The following is a 20,691-nucleotide window of genomic DNA, read 5'->3' as shown; positions in this document are numbered from 1 at the left end:
TCTGCTCCCTACACTGAAACACTACAACCAGCACGACCCCCCCTACCCCCGAGCCCCCTTAACTCTCTCCTCGTGGTTCATCTTTCCTGGTTCCAGCGTCATCTGAAGGGTAGTGCACGTCACAACGTTGTTGTGAGGAAACGGAAGAGCCTCAGTTTCCTCACACCAATGTTGATAGCCATTACATCGCATGCGTTGTAAAAGCACCTGGGATGTAATGGTATGCATTGTAATGGTATGCGCTGTTACATTGGAATGTAATTACTTGCAGTGAAACAGACACATTGTAATGGCTGTTCACCTCTCCCCAGTGAATTCTATAAGATGTTCGAAAACCTACTAATCCCTGACCTCATGGAAATGTCCCAAGAGGCGCTCGATAATCTCATGCTACTGGTTACGTTCCTGAGCTAGGTAAGGTGCCTGAAAAAGCGACTCTTACCACCCGTTATAATTAATCAACACAGATGTCAACATTCTGGCGAAAATTAATGCAGTTCAACTGCAGCCCCTATTAGTGAATATAGCCCTACCAGACCAAGCAGGATTTGTGCTGTTGCGCTCCACAACTCACAACCTCTGCATGCTTTTTGCAGTCCTACACCAATTGAACCCATCATTGCCAGCGGTCTTCCTAGAAGCGGCAAATGTGTTTGACTCTATTCAATGGCCCTTCATGCTTACAGTTCTGGCCCATATGGGAATACCACAAATTATTTGCACTGGATTTGTATACTGTATACCAATCCGACAGCCCGAGTCAAAGTGAACGGACTCATCTCTAACCCCATAAGGGTCTACAGAGGTACACGACATGGGAGCCCGCTCTCCCCCATACTATTTGCTCTAGCGCTGGAGCCCCATGCCTGAAATGTCAGACAAAGACACTCTGAAATAATGAAGTCCCATTCTGAGGTAAGGCGAGAAGAGCTTTATTTACTGACATTCATCGCCCACAAGCTGACAGTTCAACTGTCGACACCAACAGTTGGAACGCTCAACAGAACGTTCTTGGAAGGCCAATACAAGAATGAGGAAAAAGAGGGGGGAGAAACAGAAATAACCACGGGAAGGCAGGAGGAACTAATACCAAACATGAGATCATACTAATTATTTACAACACATCTCCTTCCCATAGGGTGAAAGGGAAGGAAACAAAAAGGTATAACGTTATGCACAGGAAAAAAAAAGTAGGATAATATTTGTCAAAAATCAAGTCCAGGAATCCGAACACGCACGGAAATTTGTGCCTAGCACTACATTAGTACCTATTAAAGTCCTGGTGCCATAACGGTTTCTTGTGAGAATTCCGTAAAAACACCTTTATGTATTGGGGACAGGAACTATGGCTGGACTGGGTACCATGCCCCTCTACTCCCTCTAATATACCCTCACTGCTATCTTTTACAATCCTTTCACAGCTCCATGTCTGGCCGTCATCTAAAATGACAACATTTTTGAAAATTTTACAAATCTTTTTCCGTGCAGAAAACTTAGAAAAAGCAGAATGCACAGACTTCAGCAATTTTACTCTCACCGCATCCCCAACTTTCCATTTTGTCAATTTACCTTGAATTTTACAGTTGTACTTTATACATACTTCCTTTGATGGTTGTTGATTCTTTTAACAATTTCTTCTGTTGACCACTCCCACATTGCTGCCAATTAACCACTGAGGACTAAGTTTTGTACCTCGTTCCCTACCCTTAAGGATTTGAACGGTGAGACCCCTGTGACAGAATGGGGAGTAACAAGATAGTACCAAATCATGTTAACCAACGCTTTTTTGAGATTCACTCCTCTAGTACTATTCAGCTGGATACATTCTTTAATCAGGCGGTTGACTCGCTCAACTAAACCCTTTGCTCATGAGCAATAAAAAGAAGTAAGCAAATGTTTTAGCGAGACTTTATGTAAAGAGTTTGCGAAACACCCTCTTTACGGAAGTCATCTTGTAGGAATGCAACAACTGTATGTGTAACAATGTTATCTACAAATCTGATTACTACCCATTTGGAATAATAATCAACCAACGTCCAACTGAACCTTTCACCCAGTCCTTTGCATTATTAGGACCGATAATATACACTGCCACTTTGTTCCAAGGAACTGAGGGTACTTCCACTGCCGAAATGGACCCCTTAACCATTTGTTTAGTTTTTATCACTGTAGGCACAACACAAGGTTCACCTTCTCTGACATTTCTCTCAATTATAGCATCCATGCAAGGCCACCAATAGTGAAGTCTTGCTTTACTTTTAGTTAAGCTGTGCCCTAAATGACCTTCATGAGTCAAGGATATCATTTTCTCACGTAAGCTTTCAGTAGGTACCAATTTGTTACTTTTATATACATATTGACCATGAATGTACAATTCATTTTGCACCTCCCAAAATCCTTGCACATCATCCTTTAAGTTAACACACTTATTCGGCAACCCTTCAGAATCAAATCCTTCACTCTCTGGATCACAGGATCACCCTTTACATTGTCCTCCCATTCTTGTCTGTTCACGACCTCCGTGATGGAGGCTACTACAAACTCATCCACCATACAATTTTCTAAACCTCTATTAGGCAAAGGAAGTCTAGAAAAGCAATCTGCAGCTTGATTCTTTGGCCCTGGAATGTACACAATTTTACATTTAAAAAGGTATGCCCCACACAAACACCCTGAAATGTTGCACGGTCTAAAAACAAGCCAACACTTCTCTTTTCACCAAAGAGTACCTATATTTTGCTTCAGACAGTGCCCTGGAAGTGAACGCTACAATCCTCTGTTCACCTTCCACAACTTGACTATGGATCGCACCAATTCCTTTTGTACTAGCATCAGTGGTGAGTATCGTGTGTTTGTTAGTGTCGAACTGTCCCAGAAATGGTGCATTCGCAATCAAAACTTGTAAGTCACATTCCTCACTCCACACATATTTCTCACATTTCTTCAACAAATTTGTCAAGGAATGTGTAATGTTATCGAAATTCCTTACATATTTGGAATAATATTCCAAAAGCCCTAAAGAGAATTTTATTTCCTCCTTAGTATTGGAAACTGGAGCTGATTTAATTGCCTCAACTAAATCTACGGTTTGTTTTATCCCTTTGGAAATAACGTGTCCTAAATATGTAACAGACCTGACTCCAATTTGACATTTTTCTCTCTTCAGTGTCAAACCAGAATCCTTTGGTTTGTTTAGAACCTTACGAAGAGTACTATTGCGATCTCCTTCAGGTTTCCCAAAAATCAATAGGTCATCCCGGAAACGCATCACGTGATCCACCCCCATCAAAATCTGTTGTATTGCTCTCGAAAAACCGCAGCAGCGGAAGCTAAACCAAAAGGCATCCTGCAAAATCTGAACACACCAAACGGTGTAATGAAAGATGTTAACGCTCTGCTCTTTGTGTTGTGGACGCGTGGGTTTTCATCCCATCCTCATCCTCATCGCCAGTGAAATAAGAATCCAATTGTGAGGTAAGGCGAGAAGAGCTTTATTTACCGACATCCATCACTCATAAGCTGACAGTTCAACTGTCAACACCTACAGTTAGAACGCTCAACAGTGTGGTGTTGGGCCCTAGGCCCACATGGTAGAAGGAATCATGACACCGGACACCAGTTAGGGGATAGCAGATCTGGCCACGAGCACGTGCGCTCTGGCTCTTTTATTACCAGCGTCACCTGACCCAGTGACGTCTGTGGTGGGTGGGTGTTTAGTGTAGGGTTACACACAGAACAACTAGACTGTGTCCTAGCAGGACACTACATTCCTCCCAAACTTTAATGAAAGGAAAAGCGAATGTCCGACCTGCAAGAAAAACAGAACAATAACATTTGATAGCCCCAACAGATCTTCTTCAGGCGATCAGCTGGGAGAATGTTGAAAGTTCCAAAACTACAAAGTCAGTCAGATGAGCTTCACCTCGGCGGTGTACTTCAGATCATCCGTGTCTTGCTGTGTTGACGCTTATATACAGTGTTCATCACTTGGAGCATTGGGAGCAGGATGGATGTGACCCTAGAGGGGTCTCGCAGGTGTTCCTAGTCCAGTGGATGACAACGCTTGTTGGTTGTAGGAGACGACTATGTCACGAGGGGTCTTTATTTGGATTTGCTGATCTTGATGCCTTCACATCTCCGTCCGGCCAAGTAACTTCCGACTTGCCTTCCTTGCCAGACTCCTCTCTCACTGGAGCCTCGAAGACTGGCCTCTCCTGCTTGGACTCTTCTCTCACTAGAGACGCTGGGAGGACCCTCTTGCCGGACACGATGGGACCGGGTGGGCCGTGCGGGCTTCGCATGAGCCGCGCAAAGGCGTCGCTGCCGAACTGCCAACGGACTCACCGCCAAGTCTCTCATGATGTCCTCGGGGGTGTTGATGTCATCCGCCAGGATGGTCTTGCCGTTAGGACATGGGTTCAGTGTCTTCAACAGACCGTTCCTCGGTGCTAGGTGTTTACCTGGGGCCTTCATGCTTCCTGTTGCCTGTCGTGGAGCTGCCACTGCTGCACCTCTCCCATCCGGATTCCTATGTCACAGGACATGCGGCCGAGGCCCTTGTCCCCTGGACTGCCACATGATCGCGTGGGCTGTGCGGGTCGCTGCGGAACTTCGGACATGGCCACAGTCGAGTCTTGTGTAGTCCACAAGGGTTGATTGTCTAGTGCTCGGGTATGCTCTGCTTCGGCAAGCTTCAGGTTCATGGGGCACCCATGCAGTTCTTCAGTGGTTGGTCTCTTCGAATGCAGGTTGTAGGGATTACTGGGATCCACACGGATGTTGCGATGTTCCTTGGACAGCACCGATGTTCCTGTGTGCTGATTGTTCTCTCTCCTCCTCTGTGGAGTGATGTGATTCTCCATTCTTCCTCTTCGTTCACTTCCTCGACGCGGTCCGGTCTTCTTTCTTGCTTTCTCATGCTAACCAGGATTCTCCATGTAGCGGGCCCTCTACATGTCGTCCCCGTGGTCTTGTCCATGTGGTAGGACACTGTCTTCACTTGGCTTGGTGACTAGACCTGTCGTCGTATCTTCTCTGTTGTTGCTTTTCTTTCCTTGGTGACCATACTGGGTGGTCGGTTTTCATCTTGGGCATGAGTTGTCATGCTGTGCTATTTTCTTTGTGGTCGCTATTCACCGTCACGGTGTTTTGGCGTTGGCGCGCTTTGTCTGCGCGGAGGAGGGTTGCGTCACCGCTCCTGGTGCAACTCTGGTGCATGCTGCCATGCGTGCTGACGATGGCGCTCCGGTTGCTGCGAGACATCGCTGTCTCTGTTGGGGACCTTTGTGTGCTGTCCCGTGGCGTTGGCGTGTCGCTGTGCAGCGTCACTCTGGCGCTCCTGATTCCTGGCACGTTCCGGCGTAGTGCTGCTCGGTCCTGGCGTGCGGGTGTGGAGTTCTTGGACGCCTGTTGCGAGTCGTTGGGTACTTGCTGCTTTGGCTGTTGTCAGGGACTTGCTGCTTTGGACCGTTGGCGGGAGTAGTTGAGGCTGCAGTGAGTGCCTGTGGCCACAAGGTGGCGTTGCTCTCTCCGTCCGTTGATCGCGACAGTCATTCCCCTGGACGTTTTTCCAGTGCTTGGCAGTCATTTCCCTCTAGACGTTCTGTCAGTGCTTGAGTTCTTGCTGAGGCATTCGTGCCTCTTCCCACGTTGCGTTGGAAGTGGCGACCGCCGACTCCTTGCTGGTGCGTGTGGGTGTGGTGTTTCCTGCGTGGTTGCGTTGCGCCTTTACTTGCTGCTAGGTAGTGGATGCATTCCTTGGGGCGTTACTCAGTCTGTTGCCCCTTGCGGCTGCTGATTTAGCTTGTGTTGTGCAGTGCTTGTTTTATTTCTCCTGGTGGCAGGTGCGCTTTTCCTTTTGGCCACTGGGTGGCAGTAATGCTGGATTGATTGGTTAGCAGTCCACCTCTCTGTGTGCTTTTGTGGAGCTTTCCTCGGTGTTCTTAGATGGAGCTGTGCTGCCAGTGCTGGGCTCCGTGGGTGCAGGTGGTGCTGTAGCCACTCCGGCTTCACTGGTATGCTGGAGGACAGTGGACGGCCTGATGGAGGTGCAGGCTGGATGGCAGGTAGGCTCCTTCCTTCGCAGGGCTTGGTGAGAAAAGGGGGCTTGGCACCACACTCTTTGGGCAGCGCTGGCTGCATGCAGTCTTTCCCTTGTCCCCTTCCTGCAGGCCCCTTCAGGTCCCGGGCTGAGGAAGGGGGGGGCGCTCTGATGGCCGCGGGCAGTCTCTTGTGTCTCTCCCCGCCGCCGCAGCCTTCCTTTCCTCACGCGGTGCAGCGGGGAGGTAGAGCATGCAGGGCGAGTGGTCGGTGCTGGCTCTCTTTCTTTGCTTGGTTCCCGCTTCTCACCCCAGCGGCCTCGCTCGGCCTGCACGTCTTGGACGGTTCTTCTATGCCTCAGATGCGGGGCAGGCAGTCCCTTCAGGGACAGTGCGGGCATTTCATCCCGGGTGGGCTCCGCTGTAATTACTCGGCGCCTGGCAGCTCTCCTTACGCTGCGGGCGCTCTTTAAAGTTTAATCACCCCACCGCCGCACTTCACACACGCGGCGGGGGAAACGCTGCAGGCAGGCCGCGGGTGGGCTCCGCTGGCTCTGCTTTACCGTTAGTTTATTGTCGGCGCTCGCCAGGGCACCACGGCTATGCGGGTGGGCTCCGCTTCGGCTATTAAGCGCCTGGCAGCTCCCCTGATGCTGCGGGCGCTCTTAGGCACAGTCTTTCACCCCTCCGCCGCACTTCACACACGCGGCGGGGGAGGGGGCGCTGCAGGCAGGCCGCGGGTGGGCTCCGCGAGTCTTGCTTTGATGCAGGGACAAATGGCGGGCACCCCTCGCACAGTTTGGGGGCACAGTTTATGTTTATAGCGGGTGGGCTCCGCTTTGGTGCACAGTCTTCCGGGGGAGCCGGCTCACCTTCGGCCGACGGGCCAGGTCCTGGGCTGCGGTCGTGGCGGGTGGGCTCCGCCCGGCTGGTGCATCTCTCCGGTGGGGGTCTCTGCCACGCGGCCGTCGCAGGTGGGCACTGGGCGGTCCGCTCCTCCCTGGTGGTGCTGAATGGTGGCGGCCGATGCGGGTGGGCTCCGGTCGGCTCGTCCTTGAAGGCTGGTGCGGTGGGCCTCACGGTCGCTGCAGGCCGTGGGGCTCCGACGTGCCCACCGGCTTTCCGGCGCTTTGCGCCCTGCTACAGGGGGTGCCCTGCAGGCGGGCAGCTCTCCCCCCTTTTCCGGGATGTTTGGCAGTGGCACGCGCGGCTGCACTACCGGCCTCGTCGCCAATGTGGTGTTGGGCCCTAGGCCCACATGGTAGAAGGAATCATGACACCGGACACCAGTTAGGGGATAGCAGATCTGGCCACGAGCACGTGCGCTCTGGCTCTTTTATTACCAGCGTCACCTGACCCAGTGACGTCTGTGGTGGGTGGGTGTTTAGTGTAGGGTTACACACAGAACAACTAGACTGTGTCCTAGCAGGACACTACAAACAGAATGTTCTAGGAAGGGCAATACAAGATGAGTAAAAAGAGGGGGGTAAACAAAGTGAACCAAGGGAAAGAAGGAGGAACTTATACTAAAAGAAACATGAAATAACAATAATGAACTACAACGCACTCGTTGGCGGCGTTATGGTTTCGACAGCGTCCATTGGCTATTTCACTGTACGCGATGATATGCTGGTGTATGTGAGAGATCCAAGCACGAAGCACGCTGATTGGCTCCAAGATTCAGTGTACTGTAAGACTCTGCCTGAAACGTATTCCGAAGAGGTACCCCCACCCTTGCGACTAAAGGATTTTTGGGCCCCATATGTTCATTATGTAACGGTCTGCACTATGTAATGAAACTATCTAAAACGCGAACTAATATGTACCGGCATGTTGGGGGGGACCGTATGGTACAGGAGAGCACTTACGTGTGACGTAGAATTTGGTTCTATGCTAGATTCTCTTTTCCTTTGTGGGTTTTTTGTTCGTAATATAACTGTTTATGTTCGTACTCATGTAATAGAAAATTAATAAAAACAAATATATTACTTTTCCCCAGGTACCTTTGCTATTTGCCAGCAATGCATCAATCATCTAATTGCATCTGACTGTGAGATGTAAATGAGTTCCCCATTTATTGGTGCATTTCTCTAATTATTTGTTGTAATATCTCGTAATAAAGACTCCTATCGAGGCTCCCTCTTTTCACCTGCCACTCCTTTCTGTGTATCCATTTCCACTCCAGCTTTCCACCCAAGTTTAACCATTCAAATGTTCTGTCTGTTTTCTGACCATTGTCGTGCCCGTCACTCTCCACCTTTCCATCTATTCTAGGGGCTCTAACAAGAGCCTCCTCTGTCCGAATCCATTCCGAGAGCTCTTTCTTCACGCCTCGCGGGTAGTAGCAAAGTATAGCTATGCAGTGCTTGGACAGAAACCTTCTTAGGGCTGCAAAGCAGCATCTCCTCTTGTTGCCCATGTTTGTATGGACTATTCTTAGTAAACCTAGCATGACAGTTAACTGTGTACTATTCCCTGTTATAGGATGCAGCTTTGTCATGACCTCCCCCCCCCCCACCCAGTATCAAACTATGATCCTGCTTGTCTACTACTTGATTTATTTTTGTACATTTTTCTTAGCTTCAGAGGGGTCAGATAGGTCCTGTTAGGCTCATTAAATTGCACAAGTTTGAATCTGGTGATGTCGGAGACTATCTTCACATTTAAGAATGAATGCCTTCTACAGTCTGTGTATGTCTGTAGTTCCTGGTTGTCTGTTTCCCATTGTGGACTATATACACTGTTTTTCTTGCTTCAGCTAGTTATATAAATTAAACTCTAGCTTCATCCCAGCTCTAGCATTGTGACCATCTTTTTTAGAATGTTCTTTGCCACCCATGCAAGCTTAGCATTTTAGCAACATTATTTTAATAATAAAGCATTCCACAGGGCCACAAGTCGCAGCCCATTGTTAGATGTGAGCAATCATTTTTACCTCTGAATTTATAAATGCCTTATGAAAAGCAGTAGCACTCGGACACAATCCTAGCAGAATCCTTGGTCCGAGCTTTGCATGTATGTTGCACTGGAGAATTGTACATGGTCGAAAACACAGAAACAAAGCAGAAGAGATGAGTGGTAGTTCCGGTCTGAGAGAAGTGGACTGTCACTTCAACCCCTTAAGCTGTAAGGAATGCAGCTAGTTTCAGAGTCTGGCAGACCAGGAAGAAGAGCCAGTGTCAGGCCCTTGATGTAGCACATCATGTTTTATGATGCACTTAAGTTGGACCGGTGTTGAGTCTTAGAAGCCTTTGAGCAGGGTGTTGCTGCCACCCCATGCAAAAGTAAAAGGGCATGAATAGCTCTTCAGAAGTCTGCTTTGGGAAGGATGGTTTCAGTTTTTCTAGTATAGCAAGCTGGTGCAAGGTTGTTTTAGTTTTGCTTGCGAGCAAGGCTGGTGACATGGGGGAATCAAATGACTTGGTGATGGGTTAAACCTAGAATTTGACTCTATTTTTGGGTCATATCGCTAAGCCAATGTTAAACTTGCTGTTGTTTGGTGTTCACGCTGAAAGGACATCTGTCTTGGTATGATGGAGCATCAGGTAGGTACTGGGTATTCATTTCTGGAACCTTAATTACATTATAGAGGCTTCAGTAAAAGATTTTTTTTGTTTGCTTTGCAGGGAATATAGAGAAATATTATTTATTTAGAAGTTTTATATAGCGCTGGCCAGACCCGAAGGTATCGAAGCGCTTTACAACAGTCGTCATTCAAGAGTAATACAGTCTAGCAGAAAGTATACATATAGGCTCATGTTGCTTTGAAAATTCCGCGTGATGTACAGTATTAATGCACAACGGTCATGTAGTATACAGGTTGTGTGACTGTTAACTTGCATCAAGTCTCCTTTGTTAACTTGCATCAGGTCTCCATTTGGAGAGGTGTGGTAGCGGCAGGACTCGTGGAAGTGGAGGTGGAAGAAGCCTTAATGTCTCAATAGCAGAATACAGCAGTGTGTTGGCTTGTGAGCTTCGACGGCAGCTATTAGTTCGGGAGCACACGATTGAGGAAGAGATCTTTGAGCTGTCTCTTGAATTTTACAAAGGAGGATATAGTCCTGATATGGACTGGAATGGAGTTCCAGATTTTAGGTGCATTTCCAGCGAAGGACCGTGTTGTGGTTTTTTGCTTGCGTGTTTTGGAATGAGGAGTGGGGTGTTTGTGCTCTTGAGGTTCCTTGCCTGGTCGGCTTTCTTGAGTATGGAGGCCAGGTATTCAGGTTTCCCTGTGTGCATGGTTTTTTGCTTAAGGCAGGCGGTTCTGAAGCTGGCCCGCATTTTGCCAGGGAGCCATTTTAGTTCTCTCAGCGCGGGGCAGATGTGGTCGAATTTCTTAACTCCAGTGGCCATTCTAGCTGCTGCGTTGAGAGTTGTTCTGAGGGGAGCTAAGTGGAATTTCGCTGTCCCAGTGAGGGTTGCGTTCCAGCTATCGGGTCTGGAGGACAGGACTTGCGATTGAGTCGCTTGTTTGAGGTCTCTGTGCGGAATCAAGGGTTTTATTTTGTTGAGTAGTTTCATGTTGAGGAAGGCATTTTTTGCTGAGTACTTGATGTGTTTTGCCATGTTGAGTCTTGGGTCTAGGGTGATTCTCAGCGATTTTACAGAGTCAGCCAGGGTGAGATTGCCGTTGAGAGCATCAATAGCTTTTAGTCATTCCAAGATTTGGGGGTTCTCTTTTTTGTTGGAATTAAAAAGGATTTCCGTTTTGTCTTGCTTGAGTTTCAGATGATTTATTGTTAGCTAGTGTTGGACTTCTCTTAGAGTGTCGTTGAGTCTCTGGATGTCGGCAATGGAGGAGGTTTCAAGATAGATCTGGGTGTCATCTGCATAAAGGTGGAAGGGGATGTTGGCTTTTTTGGGTATGTTGGTCAGGAGTTCCATGTAGATGTTGAAGAGTTGAGGTGAAAGTACAGATCCTTGGGGGACGCCCCTGCTGACGGGGTGTAAGTCACACGTGACATTTTGAATTTTTATTCTTTGGGTGCGGTTGTGGAGGAAAGAGGAGAACCACCTCCTCCACACCTACCCTTTCTTGAAGGACCTTAATGGTCAACCGTGTCAAAGGCTGCTGATAAATCAAGGAGAATGAGTAAGTATCATTGGTCCGTATCGAGTGATTTTTGAATATCGTCTATGAAATTGAGGATTATGGTCTCAGTGCTGTAGCCTTTTCTGAAACCTGATTGGTGGGGGTCTAGAAGGTTGATGTTGTCCAAGTGTTGAGTCAGTTGTAGTAGGACACACCTTTATAGGATTTTGGATATGAGTGGGAGGTTGGAGACGTGTCTGAAGTTGTTCAGGTCGTTGGTGTCCAGGCCTGTATTTTTTAGTAATGATGTGACTTGACCGACTTTCAGGCAGTCAGGAATATCTCCGGTTCTTAGAGAGCTGTTTATGATCTTGCTCCAGAGTGGGGCTAGGCTGAGTTTACGCTTTTTGGCCACATGGACGGTTATAGGATCGAGGACATGAGAAGAAGGTTTGGCGGAAGAAATTTGTTTGATTATCTCCTCTTCCGGGATGGTGTTGAAGGACTACCAGGGTTTAGGGGGGAGTTTGGGTATGAGTTCTTCTGTCGGTAGAAGAGGGATTTTGTGAGGGTGACAGAGGTTGTTATCCAGTGAAAGCTTGATCTTGGTGATTTTGTCACTGAAGAAGTTGGCAAAGATGTCACAACTCTCTTGGATGCCTGTCCTGAGGAAGCAGGGGGCTTGGAAGTTTGCTGCCTAATGAGGTTGATGAGTTATTTGGGCCTGGTATTTGCATTGTTCAGGGCGTTGCGGAAGAATGCAGATTTGTTTGTTCTTAATGTGGTTTTTGTACTTTGCACAAACTAATTTGAGTTGGTTGTGGAGGATTTTGGGAGGGTTGTTCCGCCAGAGTCTTTCTGCAGCTCAAAGTTGCCTCCTTTCATCATTGATGTCTGTGTTGAACCAGGATCTGGATGGGATGTTCCTGACTCTTTTTAGTTTAAAGGGGGCTAGTTGGTATAGAATGGATGTCATCTTTGTGCTGTAGAGAGAGGTGAGTTCTGCTGTGGAGAGATCCTCTGTGTGGATGTGTAGGTGAGAGCTTACCTTTTCTTCTAGATCGGCCATTGGAATCTGAGTTAAATGTCTCACCTATTTGTGGGGGTTAGCCGTGAGGGATTGCTTTTGGAACGTTTGGTTGATGTGGAATAAGATGATGTGGTGGTCAGACCAGTCAACAGGCAGATTTCAAGTAAGCTTTATTCGGCTTTTGAATTTAAAACCATAAAAGCAACAGTGAAAAGATACAAACATACAAAGAACTAGTCCAGCAAATCAAAACATAGTTAAAAGAAAAACAGACTGTTTAGGACAAGCTAAAACAGTTTGACGAATCAACTATTCAAGATCCTAATCCAAAATACACAGAATCCTCCTTTATCATCAGGTATGATAGTAATTTGGTACACCGGGGCCAGGATAAAAGTCATGCAGATCCCAGATACGGATGGAGCCATCTCCAACTTTGTGTTGGGTAGAACGTAAAAAGGGGGCAGTGTTTCTGTCTTTAAACTTAATTAAAATCAGATCTCCTGGAACATTTTTGGGCAGAGAACCAAGCCACCCCACCCTCCTGACGCTCAATATCCCGCCGTCTAAAACAGATGGTAAATGTCTATGGTTTTTAAGCCAGAAAATGGCTTTATTCATTAGGTCCTGCTGTAGTTCACGTTTACCCGGGGTGAGTTCAGGGAACCCAGAAAGCACGGTAACGTATGGCGCGGCTTCCGGGGGTAGGTCCATTTGATGCCTTCTTTCCAGGAGTCTGTGAGGGGTATGTTTTGGATTAAGAGGAGCGTTGCGACCACTTAGAGTGGGTGGTATAGGAGGGGGGTCACAAGTGGGAAGTATGCTGGAAACATTGTTCATAGGCCTTTCATGGATGTTAGTAAGGGTAGAGCATGTGGATATCATGGTGTTGGCATTTGGTGGGAGGGACCTTATTACAGTGTTTTCAATCCTGGTCAGCCTCTCCCCCAGATCATTAATTTTTACGACCAGTGGTGATAGAGCACTGTTTAACATTCGTTCAATTTGGGCCAGCAGGGTCAAATGAAGGGGGGATACGGGGTCATTTGATCGAGTCTCCGCTTTATCCGAAGTTAGTGAGACAGGGTTTGGGGCGGATAAATGGGGGCTGCAGAAAGTTGGTTCGGGGGATGCGGGAGGTGTGAGATTTACTTGTTCATTGTCTCTGACCACTATAGAGGGAGTTAATAAATCCTGGGCATAGTTTGTACCGCACATGGCATTCAATTCTTCCCAGATTGACATCGTGGTTGGGAGACTGGATACCGAGGGCAACAATGTACAGATCAAAGCAATAGAGGGGGAAAGGTTAGCATCTGACTGTACCTCCTCCTGTAGTAAAACCAAGTGTAGTGGCCCGTCCCGTCCTCCTCTGGCCTCTGAGGGCCACAGAGGGCCCGCCCTTTGCCCGGGCTTCGCTCGGCGTCCCGCTCGCGTCCCGCGAAGCGAAGCAGAGCGCTGTTTGTAGGCGCCTCCTGGCGCTTGCGGTGCGTGGCCAATCAGCGCCGCCGCTAAGGCAGCCGGGATTTGCAGTCCCGGGGCGGCGGCGCTGTCTCAAGACTGTGGTGACTCCTGGCGGTGGCGGCAGCGGAAAGGGACTCCCCTCGTCCCCCCAGCACAGGTAAGTGATGCCCCCCTGCTCCGCCAAGCAGAGCGCTGTTTGTAGGCGCCTCCTGGCGCTTGCGGTGCGTGGCCAATCAGCGCCGCCGCTAAGGCAGCCGGGATTTGCAGTCCCGGGGCGGCGGCGCTGTCTCAAGACTGTGGTGACTCCTGGCGGTGGCGGCAGCGGAAAGGGACTCCCCTCGTCCCCCCAGCACAGGTAAGTGATGCCCCCCTGCTCCGCCAAGCAGAGCGCTGTTTGTAGGCGCCTCCTGGCGCTTGCGGTGCGTGGCCAATCAGCGCCGCCGCTAAGGCAGCCGGGATTTGCAGTCCCGGGGCGGCGGCGCTGTCTCAAGACTGTGGTGACTCCTGGCGGTGGCGGCAGCGGAAAGGGACTCCCCTCGTCCCCCCAGCACAGGTAAGTGATGTCAACAGGCAGGATGCGGTCTATTGTGACTATGTCTCTTTGGGCAATAATGGCATCTAGGATTGCTCCTCTATTGTGAGTTTCATCTGAGCAATGTTGAGTGAGGTTGTAGGTGTGGAGGAGATCCTTCAGGGTTTGGATTAGTTATTTTCTTCGTTCCAGTGTAGGTTGAGGTCCCCCAGAATCAGGTTGTTTCCATCTCGGAGTGAGCAATTGGCAATCAAGTCAGATAGGTGTTCACCGAATTTGTCGGTGTTGCCTGGTGGATGGTAGAGTAGAAGACAAAGTTTTCCTTTTTGTTACTTGTCTTAATGTTGGAGGTTAGGCATTCGAAGGAGTTGTATTTGAAGGAGTCGGTTTGGAGATGTTGTTTTTATGAATGATTGCTGTGCCCCCTCCTTGTTGGTCCTTTCTGTCTTTATTAATGATTGTGAAGCCGAGTGGTACCAGTATATCCATGATTGGGTAAGAGAGATCATTTAACCATGTCTCGGTGATGAACGTAATGTCTATGTCGTGTGTGATGATTGTTTCTGCCAGCTCAGTTGCATGTTTGGTGGCAGATCTGCAGTTTATGAGCATGCAGTTGGTGGAGGTCTCCTCTTTTTTGTTTTTCTTCTTTATGGGGGCCCTGGGGATGTTCGTGAAGAGGACAGGGGGTCTTAGAGATTTCAGGGGGAGTAGTCTCTTCTGAATCCTGTTATCACCTGGATCTTGGCATTAAGGGAGGGAGTCGGGGAGGTGTTATAAGAGGAGGCAAGATCCGACGCTTCATTCGCGGACATTGCAGCTCTTGTTCTTTTTGGTGTCTGTGTCTCTTTCAGTAGGGGATGGAGATCCAAGTGGGGAACATAACCTTGGAGGCATTTGTTGTGTGTGGCTGGGTGAGGTGGGAGTTAGGTAGGGGCGTGGGCTGGGCTTTTGGAGCATGGCTAGGTTCCGTGTGATCTCGCTAAGGTCCGGAATTATAGTTTCTAGCTGTGTTTCTATCAGGGTGATATGTTGAGCCATTTCCTCAGAGGTGGGGGAGGGGAGATCTGGGCTGAGTCATCCTGCGATTGTGGGAATTTGTTGTTGTTAAGTCGCCTTTTGTTTTTTGTGTGGTCCATATATTAAGGGGTAATCAGCGAATAACCCGATTTCAAATCTGGTAATACAGCAGCTAAAGGCACATTTTCACAGCTGCATGTAGCACATTGATGTACAACCGTAAATATTGCAAATGGAATAATCAAGATGAAATGATTGAACGTGCATTGAGCCTATTCCTGAAATTATTGTTCAAAAGAATACTCTTCACAGGCCATTTTTGTGGGAATATAATTACTGTGCAGAAATGTATTTTGGGTTCAAGTAATCAAATAGAGTATTCCATTGTATGGCATAAGAAAGAAGAAAATTAAAAACCCTATACTGCGCTAGTGGGTTCATACATTGTTGGTTAATGAAGTATTTCATAGTGATATATTTCTAGTTACTAGATCAAATTTAAGCATGGGTATTCATGAAGTTTTAATTGTTGTACCAAAAGATCAGCCAGTCTGCTCCTTTTACCTATAAATGTATTTATGGATTGTTCTATATGTACAGGCACTGAGGGTGGATTGGCAGTGATTTCTTTTAAATAAAAAAAAAGAAAATTACAAAGCTAATAATGTGATTATTCTTTTAATTCTGCAGGTGATGGATGCAGGATCAGGAAAAAATACAAATTGTGTTGAATTTACTGAAAGACAAAACAGAGGAAACTGGTAAACACTCGATAACTCATGATATCTAAGAAAGAATGTGCCTTTGAAGTCAAGTAATTATCAAATACTGTCCAATGAAAAGAACTGAACAATTTAGATGCCAGAAAAGCAAACTTAAACTATGAAAAGTCTTAATGCCCAAAATTAAGGAAAACAGTAGTCAAGAGAACTTGCTGGCATTCTTGAACAAACATGACTTTGGTAAATTATATTTATTATACTATATTACTTGTATAACTAGTATAGTTTAGTTACAAAGGACATTGTCAATCTCTTGAATACAAATGAAGAAAAAATGTCAGTGTACTATAAATGAGGATGTTTTCAGTAATGAGGGCCACCTTATTGTCAAGCAAAGAACACCAACAGGCAGCAAACGTTATATTCATGTTACGTGTGGGAAATACATGAACATTAAGGAATTCCTTATCCGTGAGAAACCTTATGTGTGCACAGAATGTGGAAAAGGCTTCAGTCATGACATACATCTTACTCACCACCAAAGAACCCATACAGGTGAAAAACCATTTCAATGTGGCAAATGTGGAAAAAGCTTCAGTCGGAAGGGAACTCTTAATATGCATGAGCGAACACATACAGGTGAAAAACCATATCATTGCACTGAATGTGGCGAAAGCTTTTGTTACAAGACAACGTATATAGTTCACCAGCGAAAACATACAGGTGAAAACCCCCATCAATGCAGTGAATGTGGGAAAAGCTTCAGTTACAAGCAAGGTCTTGTTATGCATGAAAGAACACATACAGGTGTCAAGCCTTATCCATGCTCCGAATGTGGAAAAAGCTTTTGTGAACAGAATGCATTTATTTACCATCTGAGAACGCACACCGGCGAAAAACCATATCATTGTAATGAATGTGGGAAGAACTTTAGAGAGAAAGGAAAACTTAACATCCATCAGAGAACACATACAGGAGATAAACCTTATAATTGTGCTGAATGTGGAAAAATCTTCAGATACAAGGCCAATCTTAAAGTTCACCAGAGAACTCATACAGGTGAAAAGCCTTATCGATGCAGTGAATGTGGGAAATGCTTCAGTACTAAGGGAAGCCTTAATACACATGAAAGAACACATACTGGCGAGAAACCATATCATTGCACAGAATGTGGGAAAAGCTTCAGTGAGAAAAGCACTCTTAGTGTTCATGAGAGAACACATACTGGCGAGAAACCGTATCGTTGCACAGAATGTTGGAAAAGCTTCAGTGAGAAAAAAAATCTTAGTGTTCATGAGAGAACACATACTGGTGAGAAACCGTATCATTGTACAGAATGTGGGAAAAGCTTCAGTGAGAAAAGAAATCTTAGTGCTCATGAGAGAACACATACTGGTGAGAAACCTTATTGCTGTACTGAATGTGGGAAAAGCTTCAGTCAGAAGGGTAAACTTCTCATCCATGAGAGAATACATACAGGGGAGAAACCTTATTAGTGTAGTAAGTGTGGGAAAAGTATACGTTTTAAGGCAAATCTTGCTGTACATGAGAGAACACATACGGGCGAGTAACATCATCAATGCGCTGTATGCCAAAAAAGCTTCAGCAGCAAAGCACATCTTATTATTCACCATAGAATACATATGGGTGAAAAACCTTTTCATTGTGGGCAATGTGGCAAAGATTTCATAGACAAGAGAAATTTTGCAAGACATGAGAGAACACATACGGTTGAGAAACCTTTTCAATGCACTGAATGTGGGGAATGATTTGTTCGCAACTGCCATCTTACTTCACACCAAAGAAGACATTCAGGCGATAAAATCAGGTGAATGCAGGTTCTGCTGAAGAGAACAGCAAACTGTGTTTCTTACCTTTTTGTTTGGATTGATACTACCTCTAAATCATGACATATAGCTAGGTTCATTTGTAGGGGCTACATCAAATTATCTGTCCCAAGTAACAACCTTTATTTATGGAAACTTGGAAGCTGTCCTAAGATTGTTTGGTATCAATAGATATTAAAGTCTTTGGTTTCCTGACATGCAAATATTTATGATGTATGTTAACCGACTTTGATTTTTGACGAAGATTATGAATTAAATCAACATCATATGAGTCATGGACCTGCAAAAAACAGGATTCTAATTTAAGCTGACCATAATCTATTATATATGTAATGTTAAACTGTAGTTTAGTACTCTAAATAGGATTCTTGCTGAATACTTATGACTATCGAACATAAAAAGTAATTAATTAATGACACTTCAAAACCTCCACTGACCCAATGCACAAACACATGGAAGGTGAAATATGCAGAGGCAATTGAGGGTCTAACCATGGACTGAAAAGTTTCTAAACATACCTACATGTTAGATACATGTTTGTATTTCTGTAGGTAAGTGGACATACATTAGCAAGTGTATTCCCATTTGGAGAGCTATCCCCCGGAATACTGGCAGCCGTTCAGTGGAAGATTGGAAAAACAAACGTCTGACATTTGAAACCTAGTCACGCTGAATCAAATGGGCAAATTCCATGAAATCTTATATAGATGCATTTCCGATACAATACCAGTAAGCACTTGCAATGTATAATGCACTGTACTCCCATATAGATGTATTACATGTGATAGCAGGATAAAAGAGCATTAATAATCAAACTGCAAGGGTGATTTGTAATACAATTAAGAAAGCAAGATAGTATACCCACTTGTTGTACTGTGAGAGAAATGAAACTTTGTAGAACTGGTATTGTAAATGATGATTTTCTACAAAATGTCATTAATTTTACTTTACTTCTAATGAAGCAATAAATAAAATGATAGGAAGACCAGTACACACTGATCATCATGAATGGTGCCTCATTACATGCATGCTTAATGCATTAATATGATTTATATATTCCTATATTTGTGTATTGGTATTTTTCTTTACTTAACACGATATACAAATATTCATTTGGGAATGGTATTTGTTTCGCACATCAGGTCTTTGTTCAATGTGTTTTTGCTAACTCAAGACACAGTCACAGAGTCAACATTCATCCTACCTTACATGAAATTACTTATTTACTTTTGAGCGGAATGCTGCTGTGCTCAGTCTAATCGCCCCTGAAGCATATTGTTTAGTGGTTTTGGTTCTTATTTTAGTTGGCAATATGAATACTTTAAAAAATATTATTGCTGCAAATACAAACTCAGTAATATATTGATTGGCTTGTGGTGATAAAGAAGTGATATTGATAAACATTTATTTAATGAATGTATCTTTCACTGCTGGTGTTCTGCAGCCTCTGTTAGTGTAGCACTCCAACTGGGTAACTAAGCATTCCCTTTGTTGTCTTGACACTTAAGCAGTGGCTAAGGTCAAACATCCAAGGGGTTACTCTAGGTGGTTTTAGGTTTGAAGCACATATACAATATGAATGAATGAATGAAATGTCATTTATAAAGCGCGATGGCTACCCAGAAGCCTCCCATGCTGCAGACAAGTACAGGAGACAGAACAGAGAGAAATTAATACAGATCTAAAAGAGCCATGTTTTTAAGAGCTTTCGGAATGAGAGCAGATTAGGCACTTTTCGCAAATGAAGTGGAAAGGCATTACAACCGATGGTACCATTATATGAAAAGGAGCGCCCACCTCATCTGGCTCTCCTTATTCTGGGTTGTAGGGTGAGAAAAAAGGTAGTTGACCAAAGGTCTCCTCTCGGATGATAGGGAGTTATCAGAGATTGGAGGATGGGAAGACCGTTCTTCCAGAAGGCTTTATGGGCCAAGCACATCACTTTAAACGGAATCCTTTCCCTGATCAGCAGCCAGTGCAAGCTCCTTAGCGCTTGGTTAGCAGACTGCCATCGTGGAATCTGGAGCAGTCTACGGGCAGCACATTTTGAATAATTTGGAGCTTATTGATCGTGTGCTCTGTGCGTCCTGATATAAGGCATTCCCATAATACAAGCAGGAGAGGATCAAAGCTTGGACCATGATCTTTTTGGCGTGAAAAGGAAGAAGAGGAAGGGCCTTGTGAAGCATCCTTAGTAGGCCGAAGCAGGTCGCTGAAAGCTTCACTGCCTGATGATTAAAAGTAAGGGAACGGTCAAGCCAGATACCAAGGCTCTTAATCTGGTCTTTAGGGGCTGGGGCCGGGCCTAGGCAGTCGGGCCAAAGTGATGCCAGATTGAAGGAGGGGGAGTTGCCCAGGAGCATAAACTCTGTCTTTTCCCCGTTAAGTTTAAGGCATGAGAGTTCCATCCATTTGGCAACCTCCTCTAGGCAGCAGCCTAGGGTGCTAGATGACCCCTTGGGGTGGTTAAGCGCCACCATGAGCTGAGTGTCATTGGCATAAATGATATTTTTATGCCAAATGGATGGACAATCTCTGCCAAGTGTCTCATATATACATTAAACAGCGTGGAGCTCAGGGCAGAGCCCTGGGGAACCCCACAGCTGAGAGGCTGCTGGTTGGAGACAACATCTCCCTCAAAAACCTTAAAGGAGCGTTCACTGAGAAAGAACTGCAGCCACGCTATTGCTGATCCGGACACTCCCAAATTCTTGAGTCTGAGGATCAGAATATTATGGTTAACATTGTCAAATGAGGCACTGAGATCGAGAAGGATAATTGTTGCAGTGCCCCCTTGATCAAGGATCCTTCTTGCTTCCTCTGTCACTGCAAGGAGGGCGTGCTCAGTGCCAAGCTGAACACAAAACCCAGTCTGGGAGGGGTGAAGTAGATTATTAGGTTCCAGAAAGGCTACAAGTGTAGTATTTATGTGTCTTTCTAGAATCTTGCTCACTCAGGCCGGGAGGGAGATGGGACGGTAATTAGACAGATTAGCTTGATCAAGAT

The 20,691-nt window shown here is 46.0% G+C and overlaps 1 protein-coding gene across 1 annotated transcript in view; it reads left to right on the top strand.

Moving 5' to 3' along the window:
* LOC144806033 (uncharacterized) overlaps positions 1-18,681 on the top strand; it is a 66,983-nt gene extending 48,302 nt beyond the window's left edge. The window contains exon 2 of the mRNA XM_078672485.1: positions 15,807-18,681. Coding sequence (XP_078528611.1) covers positions 16,162-17,334 — 1,173 coding nt within the window. The 5' untranslated portion in view covers positions 15,807-16,161 and the 3' untranslated portion in view covers positions 17,335-18,681. The remainder of the gene's footprint in view (positions 1-15,806) is intronic.
* Positions 18,682-20,691: the final 2,010 nt, after the last annotated feature.

This window comes from Lissotriton helveticus, chromosome 1_2 (assembly GCF_964261635.1).
Source record: "Lissotriton helveticus chromosome 1_2, aLisHel1.1, whole genome shotgun sequence".
Lineage (NCBI taxonomy): Eukaryota > Metazoa > Chordata > Amphibia > Caudata > Salamandridae > Lissotriton > Lissotriton helveticus.
Note: the sequence above shows the minus strand (reverse complement) of the source record. Positions and strands in the feature narration are given on the sequence as shown.